Here is a 13,175-nt window from a genome sequence, read left to right as displayed (position 1 = left end):
AGCTCAGGTTCACTTAGTTAGCCACTATCACCCCTAAGTCCTTTTCAGAGTCACCGTTTTTCATATTGTTCCCTACCTTGTAAGTATGGCCTACATTCTTTGTTCCTACACACATATGGCCTTGCATTTGGTTGTATTGAAATGAACGTTGTTTGATTGTGCCCAGCTTATCAATTTACCCAGATTACTCTGCACCAATGACCTGTCCTCTTCATATGCATCCCCTGACCAATTTTTGTCATTTGCAAACTTTAGCAAGGATCATTTAATATTTTCCTCCTGATCATTGATAAAAATATTAAATAGCACTGGGCCAATGACTAATCCTTGTGGGATCCCATTAGAAACACACACATTCAATAACAATTCATCATTAACAATTACATTTTATGATCTATCAGTTAGCCAGCCTCTAATCAATTTAATATGTACTACACTGATTTTGTAGAATGTGAGTTTTTTTTAAACCAGCATGTCTTGCAATACTAAGTGAAATTGCTTACAAGTACAATATAGTCCAGCACCTTTACCAAGAAAGCTTGCAGTCTCATCAAACAGTGATATCAAGTTTGTTTAACAAGATCCATTTTCAATAAAATTAATATCATTCAACATGGATTTATGATCTGTTCCTTCCTTTCTGGATGAATTTTAGAGTAGCTGTACCATATTTCTGTGATCAATGTCAGGGTAACAGACTTGTTCATCACCTTTACTCTTTTACATAACACCACATTAGCCTTTGAAATATGAAAGCCACTGGAGCTCTGCACCAGCACAGGTGTCTGCCTGAATGGGGCCTTTGTGTAGTCTAGTGATCACAGCAGTGTACTCAGAGCAAAAGCTCCCAGCTTCTATTTCTGACCTTGCCACTGAATTGGGTAACTTTAGGCAAGTCGCTTAACTTCATTGTGCCTTGGTTTACCCCATTTAGAAAAAGCTATTACAACAGTGATCAATATTATTTCAAATTTATAATAATGCAGCCATCAATGTTCTGCACCAATGTGTTTTTTCTTTTGGTTTTAAGTTTATTTTATATTAAAATGATGATGATGATGGGTGGGATTTTCAAAAAGCACCCAAATGATTTAGGAATTGGGAGGGTGGAACACAAGGAGAGAGTGTGTAAGTCATTTAAGCACTTCTACATTTCTTGCTCGCCATGTTTATCAGAATTAGATTTTAGGAGCTTGGATTTTATAAATAACGTGATAGATAATTATACCTAAAAATCCTAACTCACTTTTGAAACTAAATTCTTTGGTTTTGGAATTTCCCACGTTTATATGTTTTATATATTTTGGTTTCTTCAGGTAAATGAAGATAGTTTAAAAAATATAAACTATAAAAATATAAATATAAAATTTAAAATGTAAATGGTGAAGCTAAGAATGATTCCTGCTAAGCACTTACTCTTTTAGTGCACATCTGACAAGATATTCTTGTTTTTTCGCCATGTATGTCAATTAGATATGAAAGCGTGAACAGTAAAGTCTATTTTCATTACTCATTAAATAGGAATTGCAAATTAAGCATCAAATCCAAAACTAGAAGCAAGGTCTCCTGTTTCCAAAGCCTTTGATAAACCCACTAGGCCACAAGTGTTTTAGTTAACCTATCAAATTATGTCACTGAAAATACTGGGCCTGAATTCTCTACTGCCTTGCATATTTCACCCACCTTTCACTCATTTTACACAGCTATAAACGTCCACAAAAGGTACGTAGCAGTGAAAAAACAGGCTGAAAGGGAGTGAATTACTCTACATCAAATTACTCCATTGATTTGTGTGCCCATATTTTGAATTCACCTAGTGCTTCTTTACCGCCATCAAACCACTTTACAAATGAGGTTATGAATTATTACATAAATTTTACTAACTAAGAGCAGAGATCTGAACACATTTCTACGAGTCACTGTGCTCTAGTGTATAAACTCTATGGATCTTGCCACCTCAACGACCAGTGTGTCTTGTGCCAGATTTACCACAAATTTACTAATTATAACTTTTGTCAAGTCATTAGCTCTCTTCATCAGCTACCCCACCTGGAAAACTGACTCTGCAGATTTCCACCAAGCCATGTGGATATTTTGATGGGGAATGTACAAAGATGAGCAATTCTACTTGGTGTAGGATTTTCCCTCCATTTTCGAAAAGTATCCTCAGCAAGTCTGGAGGTTAATGATATTCTCTGCTACCCATTTTTCTCCATCAAGGATTTCCATAATCAGTGCATTTTAGGGCACTGAGGATTACAGGACAAGCGGTGACAACCTCTCACTGGTCTGGGTTGCACCTCAAAACGTTACATAGGCTGACCCTTCATGTATGTATTTGGTAAACACACATGGGGCTGAGAATAGGCCAAAGGTGAGTAATGTGTATTGATAATGCTGACCTGCCACTACAATCTCAGAAAATTTCTGTTGGTTGGGGAAAAATCACTGCATGGAAACAGGCATCCTGAAAATGGAGGACAGAAAATCAGTTGTTTTGATCTAATATGGAGATAATTGTAGCAAGGTTACCATACATAATCTCATATACTTGATGTACTTGTTGAGACCTTGGAGGTTAGATTAGATCTCACCCCCCTCTTGGACTTGGGAATCAGGAAATAATGTAGAGCTAGTCTGATGCTGCCTGATAAGACTGTGGGATAAATATGGTTGATGCTGAGACTGATGTTTTTGGTACTGAACTTGAGGGATGACCCGCAAAGGGTACGAGACTCGATTGTATGCTGATGAATTGATCTTGTCTCAATACAAGAAAGCAGGTAGACAGCCATGCTTTATCCTGTATACTCAAGCAATCCTGATTATGGCCTGCACTTTTCTTAGAAGAGGAGGAATTTCTCCACACTCCGGAATGGCTCCGGTCAGTCTTGTAAGTCCTCTTCCTCAGAGGACAAGAGGAATAATGATCTCTTCTCCTCAGAGAAGAGTCAGAGTATGGCTGGGCAACAGCAGCCCTGTTGCCCTGGATTTGATGGGTGTGTAGACCCCACAATGTGATCAAGCCAATTGCAACCATATTATGTGGATTCAGCCACCATGAATTAATGAAATAGAACATCACATAGTTAAAGGTTAATTTTGAAGCAGGCTTTTCGATACAAGGTCATATCTAGCTGGCAGTTTCTGCTAATCAGAATGAGGGCAGGGGACAGACAAGTAAACAACTGAGACTGAAAATCTTGGTGGTTGGAAAACACTGAATCTAGACACCACTAATATTAAAAGTTTATTGAATGTAGGAAAATTGATAATTTAGAAGAGGTTAATATGACCTATGTGTTTTGTAGAAGTTAGTTATAAAAGTCTAGATATTAGAGTGTACTTTGGATCAGTCCTCTGAAGCCATCTTGAGAGACATTTTTCGTAAAACCCCTTCTCCCCAGTGAGTGAGCAACTGGCCACTGCGATCCTGCTGTTAATTAGTACCATTTCAGATGTTAGGTAAATATCTAGGATGTTTTAAACTTATTGCTTATGTCTGTGTTTGCTTAAATCTAATAAATTGCAGTGTTAGATAAGAGCATGCTTACTTGTATTTAATCCTTGATCAGACAGAATTGCTGTGTTCCTATTGATTTATTCCTGACGCTGCCTGGAGTAAAATAGTTAAGTTGCCCCTGCTGTGGGTTCTGAGAACCCAGGGTAATACCTGTGCTAATGCAGAGGTTCTTTGAGGGGCTAGGTGATCTGTGGAGGCTCCCGGCACTAAGACAGGCCTCTTGGTTTGCTCCATGAGGTGCTGTTTCTGGCATATGTCTCCGGCTACATGCATTCTCTTTTTGAACAACTTACAAATGGAACACTTTTCTTTTATGTTTGCCCTTCTCTAAGACACAGTAAACAGCGACTGTGAGACTCACTATTGGGGACAGCTACCCCAGATTATGGACTGTGTTTGAAATCTGGCAATGGCATTGCATTGGACTAAATACTATTTAACTAAATAATTAACATAACCAATTACTAAGCATACTACTACTAACTGCTATTAAATAACTACGGACACACATTCACAGAAAAATCACTGTGACACCAAAGCCTGATGTAACATACCCCCCCCGAAAGCTCTGACCTCACGCCACTGCAGTGAGAAGGAACTGAGGGGCACTGGGGCAACGCTACCCTTAAATAACCTTGGGAGAGGCCATAAAGAGCCAGAGAGTGCGTGCACTGCCCTGATGGGAACTGCTAAGCACATTCTCCAGCTTCAGCTCACTGGGTGACCACACACCTGAGAGAAATACAAGTCTGCAACCATTCAAAGAAGAACTGAAAAATATCTAATGTTTGTGTTCAGTGAGTTATTTGTTTTTGAAAAATCAATCAAACTAAATCCAACTTTCTTTGAATGAGGCTCCTCAGCTGCAAGAAAGATCCAAAAAATGAGGGTGGAGGAATACATTTTTTCCTTTCACCTCTCATTCAAAAACACCTCAATGGGTTTCATTCAAATTTTCCTGAATAACTCACCTTGAGGCAGAGGCCAAGCATGGAAAATTTCATTCCCAAGGTTGAATGTTTCAGAAAGTTATGAGCCTCAACTATAATATCCCCCATAATTCCCTAATCACAACAATGATTTACAAAGAAAAGTTAAAAAACTTGAATTTGGGCCAAAATCTCTACAACAATCCTGTTCCTTTGCACTACCTGATGGTACTATGGAGCTGGAATCTCCTTGTAGGAGACCAGCTGTGAATTGGCCCAGCAGAGAGGATCTCTCATCTAGCATAAAACTCACAGAATCATTTTCTGCATCAACTGTTCTCTCCACCCTGGCACTGGGATGCACAGGCATAGAATGAGTCAGAAAGAAGTGGAGCACAGCTCCGTTGCATGAATTCCCAGCTGGCATAAGAGAGATCTGGTCCTTGGCTTGTACTGGAGCCAGTGCAGAATGGTCCACAAAATCAGGGAGCATACTCCTTGATGGCCCCTCCTGAGTGGATTTCATCACAGGAGAGAAACTGAACTCAGCAACAGCTCTTAGTTGTAAACCAAAGAGCAATATGTTAATGTTCCATTAACAGATTGTTCAGATAGTAGACTTCCTAATGACACTGTCAGAAAAATCACTAGAGGAATTCAATATGAGATACAGAAGAACTGTATTTGGAAAGTATTGTCTTTCAGGCTTGACAGAAGTCCATTGTTAACATATATTCCCAGGATCGTATGCACAAATATAGGAATCTATTCTTATTTCATTCATTACACTAGATTCAGCAAAGGAATTCAGTAGCAAGATTCTATTCTCCCAGTCCGACCCTTTTTCCCAACATAGCAGTTTTTTGCAATATAATTTTTGTTCATAAAGCAATGTTTTATATAAACCCCTAAACTCAATAATCATCACTTGAAGTACTGGCTCTGTTCAAAGTCATATTATTATTATAATTACCCAGTTTAAGGTGCCCAATAACATGCTAGTTACATCACTGTTCAGATAAGAAAAGAAGGTGCTGGCCTCTAACTGCAGACAACGTCAGAATGAAGGAGGCAAGAAAACAGTAAGATGAATACTAGTGAGCAATTAGTAATGCCATTGTTTCAATTAAATATGAAACAAAAAAAATCTTGTCCCTTTGATCACTGTGTCTTGAGGATGCATTAAGGCAATTCCCATTTAATGTGTTGCATTCTACTTGAGAATTTGCTTTACCCCTCCTAAAAAATCAGATTCATTAAAATATAATATCTCCATTTTGCATATCACTTCTAAATGTAGGACTGGAAACAGACATTCATATCATCCAAAGATTAACAGCATTTTTATTAAGAACTAACCATATTTTATTACATCAATTTAATGTATTTAATAAAGTGACACAAATACCTTCTTCTCCTTGAACTGGTTCTTCCAGCAGCAATTCTGTCATGCACTCCCAATCCTTCAGTAGTTCTTGAGAGCTCTCCCACAAACTATCCACTAAGTAAGCCGCATGTTCATGCAACTAGAAATAACAAGTAAAATGTCAATAAAGCTTTCTGGTTCAAACAGCGCTTCATCAACTATTATAATGGAGTGAGTGAGGACAGTGTTCTTGTATCACTAAGAAGGAAAACTACATTTGAAATTAATGTCGGAAGGTCCACTTTTCAACAAAAAGACATGTAACTGCATAACCATGGTGAAATTTTTATTTTATGGAAAGTGTGAGTGGAGTGGGAGAAAGAAATGAGGGCTTTTGTCTCATATAACACTTTACTTACAGGTGTCTTCCAGGTCACAGCCTATATCATGACATGAGAAGAATCATAGAATCACAGGATTAGAAGGGACTGCAAGGGTCATTTTATCTAACCGCCAATCCCATCAGAATGCTTGTCATACTTTTCTGTAGAGTTAAGGTGTCATAATAGCAGACAGTGGGTGAGAGGGGAGGAAGACACATTCTATTGAGATGTTTATTTTTCTTTGATTAACAGTATGAAATAGGCATAGGGAATTTCATGTTAGTTTTAATACAGTATACATCTTAAGCATCATAATATCTATTGTAATAATGAAAAACTACACAACAGTGTTCATTCAACATAACACCTTACAACTATACTGCTAAAAGTTTAAAACTAATGAACTACTGTTTAACAACATCGCTCAACAATAGCGAATGGACCTGATACATTTATCTAAGAAATATTTAAAAATTTTAGGAGGAAGGGCACTATTTATGCATAATAAATTATTAAAGATTTTTCAGTTTGTGTGCAAACCTATCCACTTTTCAGCATAGACACAACAGGAACCAAATAGCTTCTGAATGTATATCTGAGATCTGGATACGTAATGTACGATACTTTCAAAACTGCTCAGCATTGGCCTAACTCGCATCTCATTGAAAACAATGGTAAAATTCTCATCTACCTCAATGGGTGCAGAATTAAGCTAATGTTGAGTGTTTCTGAAAATCCCATCAAAAGTTTCTTTATAATAATGGCATCCAGTTAAACTGAGAAAAATCATTCTGGAAAGAATAGTCATTAGCTTCCACTGACTTGTAAGACAATCATGAGCTACCATCAACAAGCAACACCACAGCATGCTGATTTGACTAATTACCAAGTAATGGTGCTGACCCCCAAATAAAGAAACCTTGGATGTTAGAGGTAACTGAGGTCAGTGTCAGCTTTCATAAACTTCTGCACTGATGGACTGTTCTCAGAGGAACTGAAATGGAATATAAAAGCTCTTTGACGCTTGTCATGGTCACAGGGCTAGCTGTACCTCTGACCCTTCCGAGTGCACTTCCATAGGAGTTCAGACCTCATGCCTTTACCTCTCTTGGAGTGGAATCCCTCTATTCTCCCACTCTTAAACCAGGTCCTGGGCTATAGTATCCTATGGACAGATATGACTGGGTTTGGGTATCCTTGGGGAGTTTGCGACCAGGGATAAACACAGTCATCAGACAGGCCTTTCAAATCAAGTATTGTTTAATTTCAGCAGTAAGCACAAAATATTATGTAAGAGAAAAGGGTTTTAAAACAATAAAAAGGCTACATGCATGTCTATCTTATCTAAAGAGACAAGGTAGGTGAGGTAATATCTTTTATTGGATCAACTTCTCTTGGTGGAAGGTACAAGCTTTTGAGCAATACAGAGCTCTTATTCAGGTCTGGGGAAGGAAGAAGACCTCTGTGTAGCCTGACAGAAGCTGGTCCAAGATATTACCTCACCCATCTTGTTTCTCTCAGATCCTGGGGCCAACATTGCTACAACAATACCGCAATGAAGTATTGTGTCCAGTTCTGGGCACCGCATTTCAAGAAAGATGTGGAGAAACTGGAGAGGGTCCAGAGAAGAGCAACAAGAATGATTAAAGGTCTTGAGAACATGACCTATGAAGGAAGGCTGAAAGAATTGGGTTTATTTAGTTTGGAAAAGAGAAGACTGAGAGGGGACATGATAGCAGTTTTCAGGTATCTAAAAGGGTGTCATCAGGAGGAGGGAGAAAACTTGTTCACCTTAGCCTCTAATGATGGATCAAGAAGCAATGGGCTTAAACTGCAGCAAGGGAGATTTAGGTTGGACATTAGGAAAAAGTTCCTAACTGTCAGGGTAGTTAAACACTGGAATAAATTGCCTAGGGAGGTTGTGGAATCTCCATCTCTGGAGATATTTAAGAGTAGGTTAGATAAATGTCTATCACGGATGGTCTAGACAGTATTTGGTCCTGCCATGAGGGCAGGGGACTGGACTCGATGACCTCTTGAGGTCCCTTCCAGTCCTAGAGTCTATGAATCTATAAAACAAGTAAACTTATCTTAAGTTTACCATCTCCTTGGAAAACCTAATTTGTTTAGACTCCCCAGGATGGTCTGTGTGCTTGTTCCCCTGCCCCTCTCCCCCCCAACAGCTCCGTGACAAGTACCTCACTTCTAATCTGAGAGTCTTTTTGTTGCATTGATCTTTGGCTCCCAGACGGAGCAAACAAGCTGTGTAATGTAGCTGGAACCAAGGAATTAGGTTCTTCACAGATAATAGTTCTGGTATTCTCTCTCAGCCCTTGCAGTGTTTACCAGGAGGTATTTTAGCTGGAGTCACTGTCTGGCCTTCCTGCTTATCTCCCAACCTTCTGCTATTAAACTAAGACATGTATGTGTACAGTAAAAATGTCCAATGATCCAAAATAGATATACAATTATGAGCCCAATAACCAGGTCACATACAGTATTCATAAATTATTACATACCAGTCCCATGTCTTTCACAATCCTTATGAAGGGTAGCCTGCTAAGCCAGCACCACACTATTCTAGGTTGTCTTTAAGAAACACCTCTATGACAGCAAAGGCAGACACTGACACCAAGGCAGAAGAAGTGGTCTCAGGGAAACCATATGGTTTACACAAACAAGCACATTTTGCTGAACCTGGCTTTAGGGACCAAGGTGAGAGTTCCATTCTCCTCTCTCCTCAGTGAGGAGGGACAAGGCTGGCACTTGGTAATCTCTCTGAGATTCAAGGGAGCAAAGCACACTGGGAACTGAAGCTCATCATGGTTGCCATAACAGTAGACCTCGCTTCCAGCAAGGTCTGATGGAATGTGAGGAATGTATAAGAACAGCACCTTTGACAGACCAGGGGAGAGACATAGAAAGGCTCTAGAGACCTCTCTCCTGGAAGAAGCAAGCAAATAAACCCATTTCCGTAGTTTTTATTTTGAAATGATTTTTGCTGTAATTACTTTAAGGCATATATTCACATTTCTCTGAGCATTCTGTTAGTGTCTTTCTGGCACAACCTCCTCTTCCCTTCTGCTCTGTGTGCAGGTTATCCAAGATTCTGCCCTTAGACCTCTCTCTTCTCACTGTAAATCCTGTCTCTGGAAGATCTCATCAACCCATCTGGCTTCAGCAATCATTTTATGCCAAGGACACATACATAGCTCTCTCCACCACAAACCAAGATTAGATATGGCAATCTATTCCACGTAGGGCTATGCTTCAAAACCTTCCAGTGGCAGAAACCAATGTAGACAGCAGTGGCCCACATTATAAGTTAAGTATCTCACTAAAGGCTGCACTCTTGGCTCCTTGATCCCCAGTGGCTACTTGTGGCTTTCTGGGAGATGTTACACCCATCGGACTACGTTCAAATCTTTCCCCTTCTCACTTCTCAATATCACTAAGATCCATCTGTTTCTTTCCACTCCCACAACCAAACCTCTTGTACAAGCCCTCATTATATCCTACCTATGCTACTGCAATACCCTCCTTTCTGACTTCTCAAACACAAACATTGCCCTTCTTTGTCCACAGATTTGATCATCTCATTCCATTCTTCCAATCCTCCTTTGCTATCAACTTACTATTGAATCAAGCTTCCTGTCATCTCCAAAGCTCTCCACATTTCTGCCCCTCCCTTTTCAAATTTCATTCTGCCTCTATCCCTCCATTCCACCAATGTTCCCAGGCTTGTCTGTTTGTTAGCATCTTACAGTCACCTCCATGCTTTTGATCATGCAACTTCCTATACATGGTACAACCTTCCTGAACCCATCAGAAGGCTGCTACCCTATTCATATGTAAGTCCCCTTTAAGACCAATTTCTGCTGTGCAGCTAACAGTGAATGGCATTGATTTGTACATATATTGCCTGTTTTTGTTCCCCTCTTATTATCTTCTGCCTACTAGTTTCTCTGTCTTTAGATTGTGAGCTCCCTGGAATAGGCACCAGACTTCTTTAATGTCCAGAAAGTGACTAGCACGCATTTGGTGTGACCATAAAAGAAATAAATAAATGCCTTCAAAGAGCATCTGGAGGACACTCAAGCTGTGAGACTTCAATTACATTTTGTTCCCTTTTGTGACTGGTTAAAATAAAGTTGCCCAAAAAATATGATTAATTACTTCTTTTAAAGCACATTCCACACACTCATTCTTTTATAGTTTGTCCTGCAAGAGGCACCACCAAAATATACATTCTGGTGAACTATAGTAGCCAGAGTGGGGAGAGCGGAGTTGATTACACTGAAGCCAGGCAAGAGTAAAACAAATCCTAGGGAGGATATTGGTTTGAGTTTACTTTACTGACAAGGAGAAGGGGAGCCAATGCATATGGTGTCACTAGCATTAAAACCTGTTTGTAAAAGTTGATCAATCACATTAAATAAGTTTCATCCTTTGCTAAATATATAAAATTGGTATCAGAAATGTTTTTACCTCACTTTCAAGAAAGAAAAGAACCAACATCCTAATGAGGTTCCCATTTGGACTGTTCCGTCCTCTCCTCTTCGCTAATGCTTCTTCTGCCTGGGGGTCATGCCTGCTAAACAGTCTAGAAATAAGTAACAGGAGTTATAATATTTATATTAAACAGCTTTGTTTGCTCAGCCTTATGGATAACGTGTTCATTCATAAAATACAATTAAAAAAACCCAAACCATTTCCCCTCAAAAAACAAACAAACTGCATTTGTTCAGCTTCACAGGGCCAGAAGCACTTCATACAATGTTTATATTATAGCTAGTATTTTAAAGTTTTAAGTCTTGTACTGGTATGGCTATCTTGCGGAAAACCAATGTTATTTGTGACACTACCAATTTAAGAATTAACTGTAGGAGGCTCTAAACTGGATTGCAGCCTGCTTTAGCAATGGTTTAGTAATCATAAATTGAACTCAAGTATTCAGACAAAATGCTAACTATGAAAGGAGGCTGTTCCCCCTCCGACCTTTATTTCATAAAAATATTGAGGATAAAAATGAGTTACAGTCCAATCTTTGTATGTTTTTTAATCTTCACTTTTACTTAATTTTGTGCACACTGGCAGGGTGTGGCTGCAACTGAACCTTGTCCTTGTAGAAGATCGCGTATGGCGGTTCCGAGGTCAAGGCTTTACTCTCAGGCCTGGTCTACAGTACGCGGTAATTTCCCAACTAGCAGAGTTAATTTGAAATAAAATTGATTCCGTCCGCACAACCAAACCTTTTTTTTTTTTTTTTTGGACTTAAGGGGCTTTTTAATCTGATTTCTGTACTCCACCTCGGCAAGTGGAGTAGAGCTAAAATTAAGAACGCAGTTCCAGGTTACAGGTACTGTGGATGCAATTCGACGTTACTGGCCTCTGGGAGCGATCCCAGAATGCTCCCCTGCGACCGCTCTGGACAAACTCTCAACTCCGATGCATTAGCTAAGCAGGCAGTAAAAGCACCGGGAACTTCTGAATTTCATTTCCTGTTTGGTCACCATCAGCACAGGCGACTATCAGCACAGTCCACCATCACAGGCGACCATGTAGAATCTGCCATCACAAGACCACGCAGTACTGGATTTGCAGATGAGCTCCAGTATGGTCGAATGGGAGGTACTGGATCTCATCGCATGTTGGGGACACGAATCTGTTACAGCATAACTACATTCCAAAAAAAAGAAACACAAATATGTACACTAAAAACTCCAGGGCCACGACGGAAAGAGGCTACTCCAGGGACACAGAGCACTGTCGTACAAAAATCAAGGAGCTCAGGCAAGAGTACCAAAAAGCCTGGAAGGCCAACGGGCACTCTGGGTCACAGCCCTATACATGCCACTTCTACCATGAGCTCCATGCAATTATGGGGGGTGATGCCACCACTACCCCACCACCGTCCACGGACACCTGCAAGGGGGGAGTTGCATGGAGCAAGGAGGATGAGTTATTGGAGGACGAAGATGAGGAGGAGGACAGTGCACAAGTGGCAAGTGGGGAATCTGTTTCCCCCCCTAGCCAGGAACTATTCTTAACGCTGGAGCCAATAGCCTCCCCCCACTCCCAAGGTGGGCTCCCAGACCATGACCATGGGGAAGGCACTTCTAGTGATTGAGAGCCTGATCAGAGCCACGTGGTGAGGGGAAACTCAGCTGCGCTGGACTGTTCACGTTTGGTTTAAAGGGATCATCCCTGCTCACAGCCTCATTGGAGCCACGCGGTGGGTGCGGGGGTGTAAGTGTGTGCTGTGTGAAGCGATCATCCCAGAGAGCCCACAGGCCTTCCTTTTAAATGGAAAACCCACCAGGCATTGCTTGCGACGGGAAAGGAGACCCGGCAGTTTGAAAGCATTGAAATGAATGCGGAAGAAGCAGAACACTGCATGCTCCTACGGCTTACCATGGCTGCCTGCAAGCTACATTCTGTTGCCTGGGTGCATGTGATGGCTTACTCTCACCAAAGTGGCAGGCACTCAGTATGAGGCAAATGCGACCTCGCACAGAAAGAACATGTGCTGTGTACGATGAATTGCCTGTTTCACTGAGAAAGTGTGTTCCCTTTGTTCTCTAAAATGTATCTTTTAAAATACTACCTTCCCTTTTCTCCTCCCGCAGGTGCAAATGTTTGCCCTATCTATTCCATCCCAGAGACTGGTCCAGATTAGAAGGTGGAAAAAATGAACTTGGGATGACATGTTTGCCGAACTTATGCAGTCCTCCCGCACCGATAGGTCCCAGCTGAATGCGTGGAGGCAAACAATTGCGGAGTCCGGTAAAGTGTTAAATGAACACGAAGACAGGCAGGATGCTCGCAAGGAGAGCAGGTAGGATGCTATGATCAAGCTGACCACCCAGGCCCATGCCCTGAACCCAGTACCCCCCTCATACGCACCCAGCCCTTTGCTTGACTCATTCACCCACCTCCTCCAGCTCTGACTCTGGCACCCCCACACATACCCA

At 40.8% G+C, this 13,175-nt stretch overlaps 1 protein-coding gene across 3 annotated transcripts in view; it reads right to left on the bottom strand.

The window, feature by feature from the left end:
* STAG1 (STAG1 cohesin complex component) overlaps positions 1 to 13,175 on the bottom strand; it is a 352,185-nt gene that overhangs the window by 121,727 nt on the left and 217,283 nt on the right. For all 3 annotated transcript variants that reach the window (XM_075068598.1, XM_032778796.2, XM_032778798.2), the window contains 2 exons: positions 10,690 to 10,804; positions 5,861 to 5,978 (listed from right to left, as the gene is read on the bottom strand). In XM_075068598.1, the coding sequence (XP_074924699.1) occupies positions 5,861 to 5,978; positions 10,690 to 10,804 (233 nt within the window). The remainder of the gene's footprint in view (positions 1 to 5,860; positions 5,979 to 10,689; positions 10,805 to 13,175) is intronic.

The sequence above is a fragment of the Chelonoidis abingdonii genome, chromosome 8, assembly GCF_003597395.2.
Source record: "Chelonoidis abingdonii isolate Lonesome George chromosome 8, CheloAbing_2.0, whole genome shotgun sequence".
In the NCBI taxonomy this organism is placed as follows: Eukaryota; Metazoa; Chordata; order Testudines; family Testudinidae; genus Chelonoidis; species Chelonoidis abingdonii.
Note: the sequence above shows the minus strand (reverse complement) of the source record. Positions and strands in the feature narration are given on the sequence as shown.